Genomic DNA, 20,088 nt, shown 5'->3' on the forward strand with positions numbered 1-20,088 from the left:
AAAAGGAGTCTGGTTTGTATATAAGTAATCTAGCAACAAACTGTTACTTGGAGCTAATTTTAAAACCACACGTTATTGTGGAAAATTTCACGATACACAAGGGCGAACCCCACCCTCCATCACTCAGCCACAATCAGTTCACACACACACCTGAAAAGGTTTGAAGCCAATCCCAAACACAGCATTTTATCCATTAATATTTGAATCTGTATCTCTAAAAGAGCCTTTAAAAACATACACATGGTATAATTATCACAGTTACAAATTTATAATAATTCTCATTAAGGCTAATATAAAAAGCGATCATTTCTACAGCAAGTGAAAAAGGTTCAAAATAAGCCCATGAACATACGAAAAGGTGCTCAACATCTCTGGTCATCAGGGAAATTCTAAGCACAAGGAGAGCCATTTCCTGTGGAACGAACAAGTGCAGCCACCAAGTGCTGACGCCTGGTGACAGGCTGCGTGCTGCTGGGGCCATGAAATGGTACAACCACACGGGCAACCACATCCAACATACGTCTACCCTCTGACCCGGCAATGCCAGTGTCAAGTGGTTCCGAACAGAAACGAAACACGTGCCATGAAAATATTTCCAGAACGGCCTCAAGCTGGGAACAACCAAATATCCATCAACAGGACAGATGAGTGCACCCTGGCGCGGGGTGGGACACTGCTTTGCAGCAAAAAGTACATGTCAACAGGACACAGACCTCAGACACCACACCGGGCAACAGAAGCCGGACAGAACACACTTCATTTACACAAAATCCAAGCACAGGGGCGCCTGGGTGGCACAGTCGGTTGAGCGTCTGACTTCAGCCAGGTCACGATCTCACGGTCCGTGAGTTCGAGCCCCGCGTCAGGCTCTGGGCTGATGGCTCAGAGCCTGGAGCCTGTTTCCGATTCTGTGTCTCCCTCTCTCTCTGCCCCTCCCCCGTTCATGCTCTGTCTCTCTCTGTCCCAAAAATAAATAAACGTTGAAAAAAAAAATTAAAAAAAAAATCCAAGCACAGACGCAGAGAGGACGGTGGTGGTGGGTGGCGTGCTGGCAGCAGCCGCCCCACGGGGCCGAGTGGCCAGCGGTCCCCTGTGTTGGAGGGCACCAAGCAAGCAAGCCCGGGATCTAGGCCAGGCCAGTGCCTATGGGAGAGCACACACGGTGGTAGTCAGCCCAGGAGCAGCCAGCGTGTGATGGAGAAGCATCGGGACGCACCACGAGCTCCTGGGAGCTGCACATGGGTGAAGTCTGTGGGCCCCCAGGGGAGCGGGTGTGAGCAGAGGGTCTTTCTATGGGCCCACCAGGGAGCAGCCCTCCAGAACAGGAAGCAGCTGGCTCCCCCTTGCTCCCAGTGATCGCGTGGCCGCTGGTGGCACACGTACTGGCCCTGGCCACCACCACCACTGTTCTGCCATTCACAGGGGTCTCCTGGTGCTTAGATCAAGGCCCTCAGACTTGGGCCCAGATCCTCCCACAGATCACGGGCTTGCAGAGGTGCTGAGGGAGGGAAGATGCAGGCATCAGCCGCGGGCAGGTGCAGGAGGAAGTAGAAGAACTGGGGGGGTGGGCAGCGGCTTGGTGTGGGGTAATGCTCTGCGGTGGGGGGGGTCCTCGAGGGAGGAGCTGCACTCACTCCTGAACAAACAGCTCAAGACAGGAGCAGATGTTCTCACTGCTGGAGAGGGAGAGGCTGGCACGGAAAGGGAAGACCCTGGGAGCTCCAGCAGAGTGACCAAGGGCTCCGGGCCAGAAATGCACATGGCACAACAGGACTAAGGGGTCCCCAGAGACCAAATCTGGGACACGAACAGCCAAATGAAAGATGACAGTAAAAGATTACGAACTATCTAAACGGAGCCAGAATATACAGTGGCATGCCAAGGGGGTGCAGTGCCTCCCCCAGCCAGCTCTGTGTGCCCACAGGAAAAGGTCCTGCTGGGCAGGTGGCCCCCGGCTGCTTCCCCAGGGAAGGCACCCTAAACCGTTCAAAGAAAGACATCCATTCCCTCGTTTCCAACTGGGAAAGACTCACCCTATCCCACGTAGGACACAGCAGGGCCACGTCCTAGGTGCTCTCAGCTGATGGAACCAGGAGGCTGCCCTGGGCTGCGTGGGCCCCACACATGCACACAGTTCCTCATGTGGCTGTGCTGGTCTCAACTCACATGCTCCAGCCCACCTTGTAAACCCTCCACTTTTCCACAAACAAGATACCTGTTTGCTGCAAATCCAACTTTTACTCCTTTCCCAAACTTAGGCCAATTGTTTCATTTTTTTCAACCTTTTCCGTCAGGTGACGAGGGGCCTATCTTGTTTTGGACTTGGGTGTTCTGGAATAAAGGTTTCTTCACTTCCATTTTATTTAGAGGGTTTACTACCCATGGCTGAATTTTGTCAAAAGCCCTGATATAATCGTAAGGGGAAGACTTCCTTTTGACTTTTTCCCATAATTAATTACATTTTAATAGTTTCTCAACATTAGGCTAACATTCCTTAAACAGGCCCTAATCAAATACATATTTTTTACAGGTGATTTGCTCACATTTAGAGTATTTGTAGCACTAAGAGAAATGACTGAAAGTTTTCTGCATTTTTATCAAGCTTTGGTGCTAAAGTGAAAATAACTTTGTAAAATAAACTTGCTCTGTTCCAGAGCAGAGATGTCTGCACGAAACGCGCACACGGCGCTGATGAGGAAAGAACAGGCCATCTCTTCCTCCTGCAGCGGCTCTGCTCCGGATCCTCCTCCAAACTCCCGGGTCCGAGGCCCTCCCATTTCCCAGGCCGCACACTTACTGCTTGTAAGCAGGGAGACGAAAACCAGCCATTCCATCCGCCCCAGGAGCAGAACAGACTCCCCTCCATCCACTGCCTGGACCAATGGCCACTCGCCCAAGCCTGAATCTGCCTTGTCCAAAGTCCGAGTCCACTTTTCCCAAGAAGCACAGCAAGAAAGCCCCCACCGCGAAAACCACACTTGCATCACGCCTGTTCCTGCCTGTCGTGAGATCCCTCACTGGTTTTCAGTATCACCTGTGACGTGGCTCATCTTGTGGGAGGCGCCAGGTGGCTCCGCTCGTTGAGTTCCCGTGTACCCCTCCCACCTCCTGGCAACACCCAAGCCACCTGCCCCAAGGCCCTTATCCCCACCTGCTGGTCCATACTGACACCTCCTTGAAAACGGGCAACGAGCCTGCTTCAGGTCACTTCGATCTGTACCCACTCTGGTACTCAGAAGGACGCAGCCCAGTGTCTAGTAATCCCGAGTTCATGGTCTGGATGTCCTGCTTTCCTAAGGCAGCCCGGAACAGGAGTGCTTACCTGCGGGTACCTGCGCTTGATGGATGTCAGGGCTCCCGCCGGAAGCTTGGCCAGCTCTGAGTCCCGAACGGCATGCACTGTGGTCGCCCTGGCCTGGTGGGTGAGCGTCTCCACCTGAGGAAGAGAAGCTGGGGAGGTGCTCACGCCCTCCAGCCCTGTAGGCCCAGCCAGCCACACTCTGAACACAACCACAGGCAGAGCACGTGGTGGCCTTTCTGCAGTGTGGCATACAGGCGGGAAACAGGAGGAAAAGGGGCTCGTCCATCCACCCCTGAAGTGCTGGAGGAGCGTCAGTGACAGCCTGAGACAGGGTGAGCGTCCAGCAGTACTGGAACCTGCCTGAGGCCAAAGGGGCCGGGCATCCCGCAGGGCCTCATCCTACACAAGGTTCTCAGAGGAGCTCCCAGCTCCACCCGGCCAGCTGTCCTCTCTGGAGACCTTCAGGAATGACCGTTCCAAGCCCTGGTGCTGCAGCCTGGGTGAGAGCGAGCACGCCGGCCCCCAGGAAAGGCATGCCCTACATGAGGTCACTTGGAGGGCCCCCTCCCCACACCCAGGTAAGGAGCCAGGAGTCACCCTGGAGCAGGGCCTGGTGGGGACAGGGAATCTGGCCCTACCACACCGATGAGGTCTCCGCGGCCATACTCCCCCGCCAGGCGCTTTTTGCCATCATCCTTGCGGATCACAGAGCGTAGCCGGCCACTGAGGACGATGTAGGTGCAGTCTGACCTGTCTCCCTGCCTGCAGGGACAGAGACCGATGGAGCAGATGGGGCAAGGTCGGGAAGCCCTGTACCATTTGAGGTGGCAAATAAACCAATTAATTAAAAAAATATAATCTCACTAAATTTTTTTTGGTTGGGAAAATACAGTTATTTTCCATCAAAAAATACATACGCTAACATATAAAGGGCTTATTGTGATTTTTAAGCAAATAATCATTCAGGGCACTTGGGCAGCTCAGTTGGTTACGCATCTGACTCTTGATTTCGGCTCAGGTCATGGTCTGGCAGTACCATTGGCGAGTTCGAGCCCCTGTGTCAGGCTCTGCGCTGACAGCGTGGAGTCTGCTTGGGATTCTGTCTTTCTCTCTCTCTCTGCCTCTTCTCCGCTCACGTTCTCCCTCTCAAATAAACTTCAATAAATACATCAAAAAATACATAAGTATTTTAAATGTTGTTGATTTTAATTTTCAATACCATAAAAAGCAGATAGCAACAGCCCGTGTCTGTGTGAAACTCTGGACACAGCTGCTGCTGCGACGTGGAGCTAAGAGGCCAGACACTCAGCACACGAGCACCTTCACACAGGCTGTGCTAACCTCCCATCTGCTGGGCCATCTTAAAGGAGAGCCTGCATTTGCATACGTTGATAGGGAAAGATGCCCATGAAAAAGTGTGTGTGTGTGCGTGTCTGAGTGTGTGCACACGCACACCGTGGGAGGAGGGCCAGGAAGCACATGGGTGTGGGGACCTCAGGGAGCAGAGCCAGAGGAGTTGGTCTTCCCAGTGGAGACACTGCAGGTGACAGACCTGCATGCCTACGGGCCCCACCTGTACACTGCGCGCCCGGCCTCCACCTCCATCCAGTCCAGCGCGAAGTCGATCTGCCGCACGAAGGACGACACCCGCTTGACGACGGTGTGCGCCACGCCCAGGACCACCGTTGGCTGCTTCCGCATGATTCTGCCAAGCCCGCCCAGAGTCACTCCTGCTCCAGCAAGGCCTACAGCCAACCCTTCCGGTGCTACCCCCTTCCCTCCAGGCCACAGCACTTGGAGCTGGCGGGACCTGTACCCACACTTATCAAATGGTGATGCCACATAGCAGGTGACAGGGACACAGGCCCAGGGCTAGGACAGAGCTCAGCAACCACTCAGCCACCTGCTCCGATGTGGTCTGCGCACGCCCCGCAGCCGCCAGCAGCTTTGGGAGAGTCTGTGGAGCCCCCTGCCAGCTGCCATCGCCCCCACAGATGTGCTCCGAGTACAGGCCTCATTTGACGTCTCACCCCAGCAGTGGGATGCAATGTGCCATGAAGACCAGAGTGGGTGTGGAAAAAGGGCTGAGTGGGGGCACAAGAGTGAGGGTGAGGCTGAGAGGTCAGAGGGCAGCGGCCACGCAGGACCTTGGGAACGCTCTGGGTCGATTCTGGGCGTGACAGAGTAATTGGCAGGCTCTGGCCGGCAGGAACACAACAGACCCAATTCCCTGGTCGCCGTGTGTGAACTGGCTGCTGGGGACGAGGGCAACAGCAGGGTGTCCCCTATACTGTGAAGGCTTCTAGAAGGAGCAGCAAGGGCACGGTTAGCTCAGGGGCGGCAGGCTGGGGCAACTCCAAAACTCTGCCCGAGCAAGTGGCAGATAGAGTCACAAGTTACAGAGAAGAGAAAAATGGGAGCAGGAGAAAACTGGGGGGAAATCGGCAGTTCGGTTTCGGACAATGACTGAGGAAGCCCCTGAGGCACTGCAGGGGGTGGTCAGCACATCAGGCCAACACAGGGGCCAGGAGGGGAGTTTGGTGGGAGCCGTGAATTTAGTACATAAAGGCCCAGGGTTAGATGAGCTCTCTCAGGACACGAGTCAGACGATGTGTGCAGGGCGGGAGCTGCCTACGACACACACCGTGAGCCCACAACACACACACACACACACACACACACACACACACACACACAGGGGTGACGATCAGGCTCCCTCAGCAGGCTGAGGACACCTCTGGGCCTGGAGGGGCTGGACGGGGTGGACAAGGGTCTAGGCCCAGGCTTATGGATGATCTGGACTGTCTTCCTGAAGAGGACCCGAAGCTCTCTGGGCCTCCAGAGGCAGGGAGCATGGTGGCCACCCCACAGGGTAACAAGCCCTTCCTGCTACTTCACCCCACTGACCTCACCTTTCTCCCTGGAACTCCTGTCTCCTTGGGTGTGAGTAGGGCTAGAGGCAGGCCCCGAGAGGTACCTGATGTGGGCCCCACAACAGCCACCCGCACAGGAGCCACCCAGGCCGGCCTGGCCTCACGTGGCAGGTCGAGGCCCAGCGGGGACTCACTCGTAGAAGTGGGCCTTGGAGATGGAGAGAAAGCTGCAGTCCCTGTTGGCCTTGATGGTGAAGATGAGGGGCTCTCCCGTGAGCACTGCCAGCTGGCCCACCATCTCCCCCGGGCGCACCACGAATAGGCAGGTGTCCTCTTCACTGTCGATCTTCCGCTGGTACACATGCAGCAGCCCCGAGACCACAAAGAGGATGTTCACGTCCTAACCAAACAAGGGGTATGGGCTGGAGACCCCTGGGTCCAGGCAGTCAGCGCAGCAGCACCATGGGGGCTCTGCGCGGCGGGGCCAGGGGGTGGCCCAGGAACTGCACGCTTCTCCTCTGCCTGTGCTGTCTCATGTCACTGTTCCTGGGCACAGGCTCGTGCTGCCTAGGAGCTCTGTCCCCCAAGTCCTGCCCGTGGGTCTTCAGCCGGCTGTGGTAACCTGGGCCCGTGTAGTGACGCTCCAGCAGGTACACGGGCACAAGGGTGGAGGGCCCATGCTCGGTCTGCTCTCCCAGCAAAAAACACCTGTTTCACCAAAGCTGCTCTAAGAGCACACTAAGCAAAACACCTTCCGGCATGCTGGTGCAGGGGCCACAGAAGACCCAACTCCTACAAAGAGGGACACCCAGACCACCCAGCAGCAAGAGAGACGAGCTCCCAGGAGGGCAGATGCCATGGAGATGATCCCTGCCTGCCCAGCACAACAAGGCTTTCAGAATCAGAAATTAGGTTCATTTATTTAGAAAAATGTATTTTTCATCTGTATTTGGACTTAGGAATTGAGAAAACAAAAGCATGTCCTCTGCACCTAGGAGCTCAGTAATGACCTGCTCACACATATGCAAGCACGTGTGCGTCTGTGAGTGTGCACACGCACCCACCCCCACAAACAGGGCGGGCTCAGTGATTCACAACATGGCTGCAGACACCTCCACAAGCCCCAGGGGAAGAGCGCCCTCAGGAACAGTGACAACAGACCCTGCATCCTGTCCAGCACTGGCTACAGCACTGGGCAGCCCTGGTGGCCACTCCCTCCGACCATGGCCTTTTGCTCACCTGGTCTCCCTGCCTCGACACCACCGTGCCTCCCGGAACATGGAGAAGCGTCACCCGGCCATCCAAGAGCGAGGTGTCCTAAAAATAGGAATGCAAGTACCAACAAAAGAGAGCACGGACACTGTCTGAGGACGGCTGCCAAGGCGGACCCTGCACAGCCACCCGCATCACACTGGTACCATCGGCACAGGACTTCAGACATCAGACATGGAGCCTCCAGGAGCCCAGCTGGGTTCTCATAGGAAATACCCGAGAAGAGTGCCCTAAATGCCTTTAGGCCTCCAGTAGCGGGAGGGACAGGATATTGTAAAATACTCCAGAGGCTTATGTGCTCTTCACAGGCCTGCCCGCAGGGAAAACTGCTTCAGCACAGCCTGACCTGCTGGGGCTTCATCAGGGCTTAGCTGGCCAGAGGAAGGGGAGTGCCCAGCCCCAGCCCACGTCAGCCATCTTGTGTTCCCTAAAGGGTTGGGGGTGACCCTGAGACGCACTGGGAGACTCCAACGCAGAGGCACAGGCCCCACTGAACACAGACCACACGGGACCCATGGCCCTCCCCTCCCTTCCCCTCCCCACCCCTCCCTATATCACTCAAGAACTACTGACAAGAGTTCCTTCTCTTTTATCATTAATTATACCTTTAATATAATAAAAGTTATTAAAAGCAGCAACTGAAAACCATCAATCTTTTCAAAGGTGCACAGGGTTACTGTAAGGTCAGGTGGCAGCACAGCTACTCTCTGGTATGAATGAGATGCTGGGGTGCGGAGTCAGGATGGCCTTGCTAGGCCTTGTGCTGACTTCCCAAGTGAGGAAGACACCCCCTTCCCCTCTTCCAGCCAGAGGCTCCCTGGAGCCTGCGCAGAGAAGGTGCAGGTACACTGTGGCAGGCCTTGACCCCCTGTGCTTTCTCAGAAGCCTAGAAAGCAAGCCTGGGGCGGGGGGTGGGGGGGTTGCTGTGCCCCCTGAAGCCAGGCAGGAAGCCACAGATTAGAGCCCAGGTCCCACACCCTGCCAGGCTGGGCTGCAGTGGCAGCAGCTATGGGGCTGAGAAGGGAGAAAACCAGCCCAGCTGCACCTCCTGGATCTGCCAGGGGAGGAGAGGGAAACTACAGCTCCTCTGACGGGGGACATCACATCCAGCCATCAAGAAAAAACCACGAGGCACACGCAAAGGCAAAAACACAGTCTGAAGAGACAGAGCAGCATCAGAACCGGACTCAGACCTGGCAGAGGTGTTGGAATTATCAGAGTAGAATTTTAAACAACTGCGGTTAATATACGCTAAGGGCTCTGCGGATCAAGTAGGTGGCACGCGAGAACACATGGGCAGTGTAAGCACAGAGGGAGAAATCTCGAGAACCAAAGAGAAAAGCTGGAGATAAAGACAGTATGGCAGAAAGGAGCCCTCTGATGGGCTCATTAGCAGACTGGACTCACTGAGCAAAGAATCTTGACACTTAAGGACACAGCAACAGAAACTCCAGAAGTGAAACTCAAGCAAACAAGCAAAACTGTAAACACAGAACAGGATCCCCAAGGGCTGTGAGACAATGACAAAGGTGTGACACACATGTGAAGGGAAGGCTAGGAGGAGGAGGAGAAAGAGAGAAAGACACAAAAGAAATAACTGAAACAATAATGACTGAGAATTCCCCCAAATGAATGTCAGACACCAAACCACAGACCAGGAAGTCAGAGAACACCACACCCAGGCATACAGATCATTTCAAAGTGCAGAAGGTCCAAGACAAACGAGGGTCCTGAAAGCAGTCGGAGGGAAGAGGTGCCTGGGGGTCTCAGTCAGTTTAGTGTCCAACTGTTGGTTTCAGGTCAGGTCACGATCTCACAGTTTGTGGGTTTGAGCCCCGTGTCAGGGATTGGGATTCTCTCTCTCTCTCCCTCTCTGTCTCCAGTTCGCTCACCCTGTCTCTCTCTCAAAATAAATAAACAAACAAACCTGGAGGAAAAAAAAAAAAAAAGAAGCTGGAGAGAAGAAACACCTGAGCTACGGAGGAACAAAGAATTACATCTAACTTCTCGGAAATGAACATGAGCAAGACAAAAGTAAGTCAAATATTGAAAGTGTTGAGAGAAAAAAAACAGAGAAAACCTGGCATTCTGCACCCACTGGAACTGCCCTTCAGACATGAGGGGGTGATGAAGATGCTGAAAGAAGTTCTTCAGAGAGAAGGAAAATGATACAGGTCAGAACCTCGATCGACATGATGAAAAGAGCACTGGAGAAGACATGTAAGTGAAGGGAAAATAAAAACTTTTATTGTTCTTACTCTTTTTTTTTTAAGATTAAAAAAAAATTATTTAATGTTTATTTACTTTTGAGACAGAGAGAGATAGAGCATGAGCCGGGGAGGGGCAGAGAGACAGGGAGACAGAATCCAAAGCAAGCTCCAGGCTCTGAGCTGTCAGCGCACAGCCAGATGCAGAGCTCGAACTCATGAGCCACAAGATCATGACCTGAGCCGAAGTCAGACGCTTAACCGACTGAGCCACCCAGGGGCCCCAAGATTTTATTTTTCGGTAATTTCTATACCTAGCACGGGGCTCGAACTCACGACCCTGAGATTAAGAGGTGCATGCTCCACGGACTGAGCCTCATAGTTCTTATTCTTTTTTTTTTTTTTTTAACGTTTATTTATTTTTGAGACAGAGAGAGACAGAGCATGAATGGGGTAGGGGCAGAGAGAGAGACACAGAATCGGAAGCAGGCTCCAGGCTCCGAGCCATCAGCCCAGAGCCCGACGCGGGGCTCGAACTCACGGACCGCGAGATCATGACCTGAGTTGAAGTCGGACGCTTAACCGACTGAGCCACCCAGGCGCCCCTCATAGTTATTATTCTTAATTGATCTAACAGGTAAATCTCTTCAATAACAGCAATAGCAACTACGTACCTGGTTATGCATGCCATGATGCTCCAAGTGGTGGCCAGTTAGGGTTACCTGGTTCTAAGCTCTCACACTCTACAAGGCAGTGTCGTGTTTAAAAGGAGAACTCAGAAGCTGTCAGAAGCCGGGGCCAGAGACCAATATATATATTTCTTATGATGTCAGGGTAATTTGAAAGTAGACTAGGGTTAAATGCAAATATATACTGCAAGTTTAGGGCAACCACTAAAAAAGCAAAAAAGAAATATAAAACAGATAAGCCAAAAAAGGAGGAAAACCAGATGATACAAAACGCATAATAATCACAAAAAGCAAAAAACAAGAAAAATGAGGGCAACAAATAGGAAACAGTAAACAATGTGGTAGGTAATAACCCAACTCTATCAGTAATCATTTACACATCAACGGTCTGAATGCACCAATTAAAAGACAAAGGTTGTTGGCACAAAAACAGACACTCAGACACTGGAACAGAATGCAGAACCCATAAATGGACCCACAAACGTATGGCTGACTAATCTTTGACAAAGCAGGAAAGAACATCCAATGGAATAAAGACAGTCTCCTCAGCAAGTGGTGCTGGGAAAACTGGACAGCAACATGCAGAAAAATGAACCTGGACCACTTTCTTACACCAGACACAAAAATAAACTCAAAATGGATGAAAGACCTAAAATTAAGACAGGAAGCCATCAAAATCTAGAGGAGAAGGCAGGCAAAAACCTCTTTGACCTCGGCCGCGGCAACTTCTTACTCGACACATCTCCGGAGACAAGGGAAACAAAAGCAGAAAGGAACTATTGGGACCTCATCAAAATAAAATGCTTTTGCACAGCGAAGGAAACAATCAGCAAAACTAAAAGGCAACTGACGGAATGGGAGAAGATATTTGTAAATGACGGATCAGATAAAGGGTTAGTATCCAAAATCTGTAAAGAACTTATCAAACTCAACACCCAAAAAACAAATAATCCAGTGAAGAAATGGGCAAAAGACATGAATAGTTACTTCTCCAAAGAAGACATCCAGATGGTCAACCGACACATGAAAAAATGCTCGACATCACTCATCATCAGGGAAATACACATCAAAACCACAAGGAGATACCACCTCACACCTGTCAGAATGGCTCACATTAACAACTCAGGCAACAACAGATGTTGGTGAGGATGCAGAGAAAGAGGCTCTCTTTTGCACTGTTGGTGGCAACACAAGCTGGTGCAGCCACTCTGGAAAACAGCCTGGAGGTTCCTCAAAAAACTAAAAATAGGGGCGCCTGGATGGCTCAGTTGGTTAAGTGTCTGACTTTGGCTCAGGTCATGATCTCGCGGTTTGTGAGTTCGAGCCCCGCATTGGGCTCTGTGCTGACAGCTCAGAGCCTGGAGCCTGCTTCGGATTCTGTGTCTCCCTCTCTCTCTGCCCCTTCCCGGTTCATGCTCTGTCTCTCTCTGTCTCAAAAATAAACAAAACATTAAAAAAAAATTTTAAAAACTAAAAATAGAACTATCCTATGACCCAGAAATTGCCCTACTAGGTATTTATCCAAGGGATACAGGTGTACTGTTTCGAAGGGGCACATGCACCCCTATGTTTATAGAAGTGCTATCGACAATAGCCAAAGTATGGAAAGAGCCCAAATGTCCATTGACAGATAAATGGATAACGATGTGGTATATATACACGATGGAGTATTACTCGGCAATCAAAAAAAACGAAAGCTTGCCATTTGCAGCTACGTGGATGGAACTAGAGAGTATTATGCTAAGTGAAATGAGCCAGTCAGAAAAGACAAATATCATATGACTTCACTCAGATGAGGAATTTGAGATACAAAACAGATGAACATAAAGGAAAGGAAGCAAAAATAAAAATAAGGAGGGGGGGACAAAACATAAGATACTCTTAAATACAGAGAACAAACTGAGGGTTGTGGGAGGGGTTGTGGGTGGGCAGATGGGCAGATGGGCTAAATGGGTAAGGGGCATTAAGGAAAACACCTGTTGGCATGAGCACTGGGAGTTATACGTAGGGGATGAATCATTGTATCTACTCCCGAAATCATTATTGCACTATAAGCTAACTAACTTTGATGTAATTAAAAATTAACTAATTAATTTTAAAAAATAAACTAGGGAGAAGGCAGAAAAAAAAAAGACAAAGGTTGTCAGACTAACTACAAAAACAAGACACCTGGGTGGCTCAGTTGGTTAAGCGTTTGACTTCAGCCCAGGTCATGGTCTCACGGTTCGTGAGTTTGAGACCTACATCGGGCTCTGTCCTGACAGCTCAGAGCCTGGAGCCTGCTTCAGATTCTGTCTCTCTCTCTCTCTCTCTCTCTCTCTCTCTCTCTGCCCCTCCTTAGCTCATGCTCGCTCTCTCTCTGTGTCAAAAATAAATAAACTTAAAAAAAAAACCACTTTAAATGTAAAGACACACATGGATTAAAAGTAGATGAATAGAGAAAACAAAACAAAGCAGAATCAGCTATATTGATTTCAGAGGATGAAGCAGACTTCTCAGAAGGAAGATTACCAGGGATAATGATGGACATTTCTCAATGAAAAAGGGGTCAATTTTTTTTAAGTTTATTTATTTATTTTGAGAGAAACAGAGACAGCAAGAGATGGGGAGAGGCAGAGAGAGAGAGGGAGAGAGAGAACCCCATGCAGACTCTGCACTGTCAGCACAGAGCCCAATGTGGGGCTTGAAATCACGAAACTGTGAGATCATGACCTGAGGCAAAATCAATCTGCTTTAACCAACTGAGCCACCCTGGTGCCTCTAAAGGGGTCAATTCTTGAAGGTGTACCAACCCTATACATGAGGTGCGCACCTAACAACAGATCGTTAAAGTACATGAGACACAAACAGAACCGCAGGAGAAACAGACAAATCCACTATTATAGATGGAGACTCAGCCCTCTCTGTCAGAAATGCAGACCCAGCTAGCAGAAAACCCATAAAGACGCGGCTGAGCTCAACAGAATCATCCAACAACTGGGCATAATTTATCATCTATATTACTTCATACAAAAAAGCAGAATACAGTCTTCCCACATGGAACATTCACAAAGATAGCCTATACCTTGGGGATAAACCACATCTTCATAAATTTAAGGAAATACAAATGATACAAAGTCTGCTCTCAGAGCACAATAGAATTAAGTGAGAAATCGTAACAGAAAGATAACTGGAAGAGCCAAAAATACTTGGAAATTACACAACACACCTCTTTTTTTTGAGAGAGAGAGTGTGTGCTCACGGGCAAGAGCAGGGGAGGGGCTGAGGGAGAGGGACAGAAGAGAGCCTTAAGCAGGCTCCACGGTCAGCATGGAGCCCGACCATGAAATCATGACCCGAGCTACCCAAATGCCCCTAAACAACACATTTCTAAACAACACATGGGTTAAATAAGAAATCTCAAGAGAAATTTTATTTAAAAAATTGTTTTGAATGTTTATTTATTTTTGAAAGAGACAGAGAGAAAGCAGAAGAGGGGCAGAGAGTGAGGGAGACACAGAATCCAAAGCAGGCTCCAGGCTCCAAGCTGTCAGCACAGAGCCCAATGTGGGACTTGAACTCATGAACCGTGAGATCATGACCTGAGCTGAAGTTGGATGCTCAACCAGCTGAGGCATGCAGGCGCCCTCAAGAGAAATTTTAAACAAATTTTTAACTAAATGAAAATGAAAACACAACTCAAAATTTGTGGGATCCAGCAAAAGCAGCATTTAGATAGAAACTTATAGCACTGATTGCATAAATCAGAAAAGATCCAATATCAATAATCTAAGCTTCCACCTTATAAAATTAGGGGAGGGGCTCCTGGGTGGCAACTTCCGCTCAGGTCATGATCTTGTGATCCATGAGTCTGAGTTCTGCACTGGACTCTGTGCTGACAGCTTGCAGACTGGAGCCTGCTTTAGATTCTGTGTGTGTCTCTCTCTCTGCCCCTCCCCTGCTCACACTCTGTCTCTCTCTCAAAAATAAATAAACATTAAAAATATAATAATAAAATAAAATAAAATAAAATAAAATAAAATAAAATAAAATAAGGGGGAAAAGGTAAATTAGAAGTAGGCAGAAAAAAAGAAATAATAAAAATTAGAGCAGGGGCACCTGGGTGGCTCAGTTAAGCATCTGACTTCGGCTAGACCATGACCTCGCGGTGTGTGGGTCTGAGCCCCACGTTGGGCTCTGTGCTGACAGCTCGGAGCCTGGAGCCTGCTTCAAATTCTGCGTCTCCCTCTCTCTCTGCCCTTCCCCTGCTCATACTCTGCCTCTGTCTCTCAAAAATAAATAAATGTTAAAAAAAATTTTTTTAATAAAAAATTAGAGCAGAAATCAATAAAATTGAGAACAGGAAATCAATAGGGAGAATCAACAAAAGCAAAAGCCAATTCTTTGAAAAAATCAACAAAATTGATAAGCCTATAGCCGACTAAGAAAAAAAAGAAAGAGAACACAAATTATTACTATCAGAAATGAAAGAAGGGACATCACTACAGATAACCAGCAAAGTAAAAGGATAATATAGAAATACTATGAACAATCTATGTTCAACAATTTAATAACCTAGATGAAATGAGCCTATTCCTTGAAAGACACAATCCACCAAAATTCACACAAGAGACTACCTGAATAAGCCTATAACTATTAAGAAATTGAGTCAGCAATTAATAACTTTCCAAAACAGAATGCACCAGGCCCAGATGGGTTCACTGGTAGATTCTGCCAGATATTTAAGGAAGAAATTACACTAATTCTCTACAATCTCTTTCAGAAAATTGAAGCAGAGGGAATTCTTAGCTTATTCTATGAGGCCAGCATTTCCCAAACACCAAAACCAGACAAAGACAATACAATAAAACTATAGACCTGTATCTCTCATGAACACAGATTCAAAATTTCTCAACAAAGCATTAGCAAATCAAATCCAACAACATAAGAATTATACGCAACAAACAAGTGGGATCTGTCCCAGGTATGCAAGGCTGGTCCAACACTTGAAAAATCAATTAATGGGGGGCGCCTGGGTGGCTCAGTCGGTTGAGCGTCCGACTGTGGCTCAGGTCATGATCTCGCGGTTTGTGAGTTTGAGCCCCATGTTGGGCTCTGTGCTGACAGCTCAGAGCCTGGAGCCTGCTTCGGATTCTGTGTGTGTGTGTGTGTGTGTGTGTGTGTGTGTGTGTGTGTGTGTCTCCCCCACTCACACCCTGTCTCTCTCTCCTTCAAAAATAAAATAAACATTAAAAAACAGGTTTTTTTTTTTTAAATAAAAAATCAGTTCAATGTAATTCATCCCGTCAACAGACCAAAAAAAAAAAAAAACCAAAAACCACATGGTCATATCAACAGATACAGAATAAGCATTTTTTTTTTTTAAGTAGGTTCCATGCCCAGTGTGGAGCCCAACATGGGGCTTGAACTCACGACCCTAAGATCAAGATCTGAGCTGAGATCAAAAGCTGGATGCTTAACCGACCAAACCTCCCGGGTGCCCCCAAAAATAAAATCTTAAAAAACAATAAAATAAGAAAAATTAAAAGCCATGTTCATTGTGCCTTATTTGTCTGAAATGGAAAAGTCTGAAAATCCCGACTGCTGTCATGCATGCAGGGTCACAGGAGCCCTTGCCACTGATCTGGGCAAGTGGTGATATATACCCCCTGGGACACAGACACATGAGTGTGTGTCCCTCCACAGCATGGATGTGCTGTGATATGAGAGATAGATATGCACAGCACATTCATTCCCATGCTGGCCCGAGCCAGAGACAGCAGTGATGGGGCCTCCAGGACTGACAACCGTGTGGGCAGGTCACAGGCACAAAGCTGAGCAAGTGTCAGTAGACCCAGAGGACACACAGGAGGAGTCGCGTACATCAAGTCCACACACAGGCGCAAGGCAGTGGTCTTCCCGGGGAGCAGGGGGTTGCAGCCACTGAGGGCACACAGCTGGCTTCGGGACCAGTAGTTTGGTCCCTTATGTGGTGGCTCCATGGGCAGCCACTCTCTTCTGTATACAAGGGATTCACAACTCTTTAACCCTTAGATGGCATCCAAAGTTTGCAGAGTACACAGGACTCACAGCCCGCGGAGGAGGGCAAGGATGTACTGAGAAAGTGCCAGGGAGAGGGTCTGCGAAGCCACCAGCACAATAACTCCATCCTGGGACGCACTGCCCCAAAGGCGTGGGTCTTTAGGACAATGTGCAGGAGTCATCACCCACCTGTCCCACCAGAGACTGCACATGTCTCCATGCTCACCCAAGCCAGAGACAGGGCAGGAGGGTGGCCACTTACGTCCAGCTTCATCAGGGTGAGCAGGTCCTTCTTGGCGGCTCTGAAGATAGCATCTGTCTTCCTGCTGGAGACAGTCTCATCTAAGTTAGTCTCTGAGTAGTGGAAGACCGCAGAGGGAGTGTCTGCAACAATCACGTTCTTCTTGGACTTGAGAAGAACAGAGGCAGCATGATCAGAGGGGTGTGGCAGGGGAAGGGTCCCCGTAGGACACACTACAGCCAAGGAGCACCAAAGCCAGAGAGGGAAAAGAGGGTCCCCACCCACCTTGCTGGCCACAGAGCTCCCAAGGCGTTCTTCTGCATGGAGAAGGACCCTGGCACGGTCACATGCCATCCTCAGGTCTGAGGTTGCACCTGCTGTGCCCCCTACAAATAGAGGGAAGACTGAGGACACTAAGGACCAGCCTGGGCACGTGGGTCCATATGCACTCACCGAAGGCCGGCTGAGCTCTCCTTGAAGCCTGAGGAATACAGACCCTGGTAGATAAAACCACTGGAGCACAAAGTCACTGTGCTTTCACGCTCTCCTGTGACCCACAACCAACTTTTATTTTGTTTTTTAAATTAAAAAAATTTGGTGGGGGGGGGGGGGCGCCTAGGTGGCTCAGTAGGTTAAGTGCCCGATTTCAGCTCAGGTCATGATCTCACAGCTCATGAGTTCCAGCCCTGCATCAGGCTCTGTGCTGACAGCTCAGAGCCTGCTTTGGATTCTGTGACTGTCTCCCTGCCCCTACCCCACTTGTGCTCTCTCTCAAAACTAAACATTAGAAGAAAAAATTTTTTTATTTTTAAGATTTTATTTTTAAGTCATCTGTATACCCAACGTGGGCTCAAACTTATGACCCCGAGATTAAGAGTCACACGCTCCACTGACTGAGCCAGCCAGGTACCCCCACAACCAACTTTTAATCATAACTATTTTTGCTCAGTCTGAGATACTGTATATTTATAGTACTTACTGTAATACTGTTATGTTATTATTTAACAACATATTAACATTTTATATATTAACATATTATTGTTTTGTTATTAAGCCAAGGTATTGTGATACCAATATCTATTTTACAAATAAAACCCAACCATACTCCCCGTAACGGATACACGCATATATCAAAGGTTACACATTTCTGTAGGATGCTATTCTCCTAGTTTATACACATCACGTATTATATACTATATACAAGACAGTTGACAAAACTTAAGATTCTGATCAGTGTCTCTGATCTTTGCAGACACATGTCCTCTAAGAGGGCATTATTTTTCTGGACCAGAGGAAAGGTATTGGGACCTGCATGGATGTTAACCAGACATGTTAATGGAACTAGATAATTCAGAGTCAAACTTTATTATTTGTGGACTGCTATTATTTTCAGTTATCTAGCACTTAAGCTTCTTTTGAAAAAATTTGCTAAACACATTTTTAAAAAATACAGCAGGTCAGCTGAATAGCTGGAAAAAAGTGTATCATGACCCCCGCTCACTTTAGACAAAAGAACCAATCCTAGAAGGATAAATGTGAATGGTAAAATGTTAAATCTTACAGGCAGATTTCCTAAATAGGACACAAATAATAATCACAAAAGAAAAAAATTGATAAATTGGACTCTATGAAATTTAAAAACTTCTATTCATTAAAAGACACCATTAAGAGGGTGAAAAGAGCACAAAATATTTTCAGTACCTATATCTAACAGAGACTATCTAAAGAAGTCCTATTAATCAGCAATTAGACGAATGACACCCTAAGAGGAAAATGGACAAAAGACAATGGCAGCCCACTCCCCATGGAAACGGAAAGTGCTGGGGCTCAAGAGTCATCAGGAGGCTGGAGGTGCAGCCACAGAGAGACCCACTGTGGCCCAGGGGGTCAGGTGAAGAAGACAGGACGGTGCAAGAGCAGGAGGTTTCCCAGAAGATGGTGCGACCTGTCGGCAGCACAGACACCCAAGGCCAAGAGCACCTGAGGGGACGGAGGCTCCACACTGGACAGCACAGCCTTGGGAGGGGAGTGGAAGCACGAACTGGGACCGACACTCAGAAGAGCGTGGGCAGTGCCTCCGAGTCAATCGTGTGCACTTTATGAGCCAGCGGTTTCAACAGGAACACATACGTGTGTGTTCAACAGACACACATGCAGTGTATTCACACAATAAATCTCTATCCATCAGCGAGAACAGGTGCGTCTTGCTCCACACAACACGCATGGATGTCAGACGAAAGCTGAGAAGCAGCCTGACTGCTGGGACTCAGAAGGGCAGGGAGCAGCAGCCTAACTTCACCACTGGTAACCGTGGCACCTGCTTTTTGCACCTGGGTGCCGGCCTCACAAGTGAGTTCAGTTTATGAAAAATCATAAGCTGTCCATTTACGATTTACACCTTCTGTATTCATATTATACAACCATAAGCAGTTAATGAAAATTGAGAACACCTTGGTATCCATGAAGAAACAGGCAAATAGAACACAAAGGAATACCTACAAACACAAAAGATACCTAAAAAGTAGATCCTAGTAATGAAATATCCAGAACAGGCAAACCCAAGAGACAGAAAGCAGATCAGTGGTTGCCCGGGGCTGGTGCAGGGGGTGACGGCTGATGAGGACACGGCATTTCCACTGTCTGACAAAATGTTCTGGGAACAGACAGTAGTGATGGATGTAAAATTTTGTGAATATACTAATAAATTGTACACTTTAAAAGGGTGAACTGGGGGGGTGCCAGCTGGTTAATCGTCCGGCTCTTGACTTCAGCTCAGGTCATGATCTCACAGTTCATGAGTTTGAGCCCCGCATTGGGTTCCATGCTGACAGTGCAGAGCCTGCTTGTGCTCTCTCTCTCTCTCTCCCTCAAATAAATAAGCTTTAAAAAATAAAGAAATTAAGTAAATAAATAAAAATTTTTAGATGTTTTATTTATTTTTGAGAGAGAGAGAGAGAGAGAGAGAGAGAGAGAGAGAGAGAGAGAGAATGAGAATAAACAGGGGAAGGGCAGAGAGAAAGGGAGACACAGAATCCAAGAAGCAGGCTCCAGGCTCTGAGCTGTCAGCACAGGGCCCGATATGGGGCTCAAACTTGTGAACCACGAGATCATGACCTGAGCCGAAGTCAGATGCCCAACCAACTGAGCTACCCAGCGCCCCTAAGTAAATAAATACATAAATAAAAGGGTGAACTCAGGGCACCTGGATGGCTTAGTCAGTTAAGCATCTGACTCTTGATATTGGCTTAGGTCATGATCTGGAAGTCGGTTGTGAGTTCGAGCTCCTCATTGGGCTTTGTGCTGAGCATGGAGCCTGCTTGGGATTCTTCCCCCACTCCAAACCCTCCCCACTCTGTCTCAAAAAAAAATAATAATAAACATTTTTTTTTTTAAAAGGGTGACCTTAATGGTATGTGAATCATATCTCCAAAAATCTGTTACTAAACAAACAAAAAATTCCACGTAGAGTCAGAAACTTGATACC

General features: G+C 48.7%; 1 protein-coding gene across 1 annotated transcript in view; it reads right to left on the bottom strand.

Moving 5' to 3' along the window:
* The window catches only part of PNPLA7 (patatin like phospholipase domain containing 7), a 64,176-nt gene that overhangs the window by 29,605 nt on the left and 14,483 nt on the right, over nt 1-20,088 (bottom strand). The window contains 7 exon segments of the mRNA XM_043565516.1: nt 3,323-3,436; nt 3,940-4,063; nt 4,875-5,006; nt 6,369-6,574; nt 7,414-7,491; nt 16,626-16,772; nt 16,890-16,990. Of these exon segments, the coding sequence (XP_043421451.1) occupies nt 3,323-3,436; nt 3,940-4,063; nt 4,875-5,006; nt 6,369-6,574; nt 7,414-7,491; nt 16,626-16,772; nt 16,890-16,990 (902 nt within the window).

This window comes from Prionailurus bengalensis, chromosome D4 (assembly GCF_016509475.1).
Source record: "Prionailurus bengalensis isolate Pbe53 chromosome D4, Fcat_Pben_1.1_paternal_pri, whole genome shotgun sequence".
Classification (NCBI taxonomy): Eukaryota; Metazoa; Chordata; class Mammalia; order Carnivora; family Felidae; genus Prionailurus; species Prionailurus bengalensis.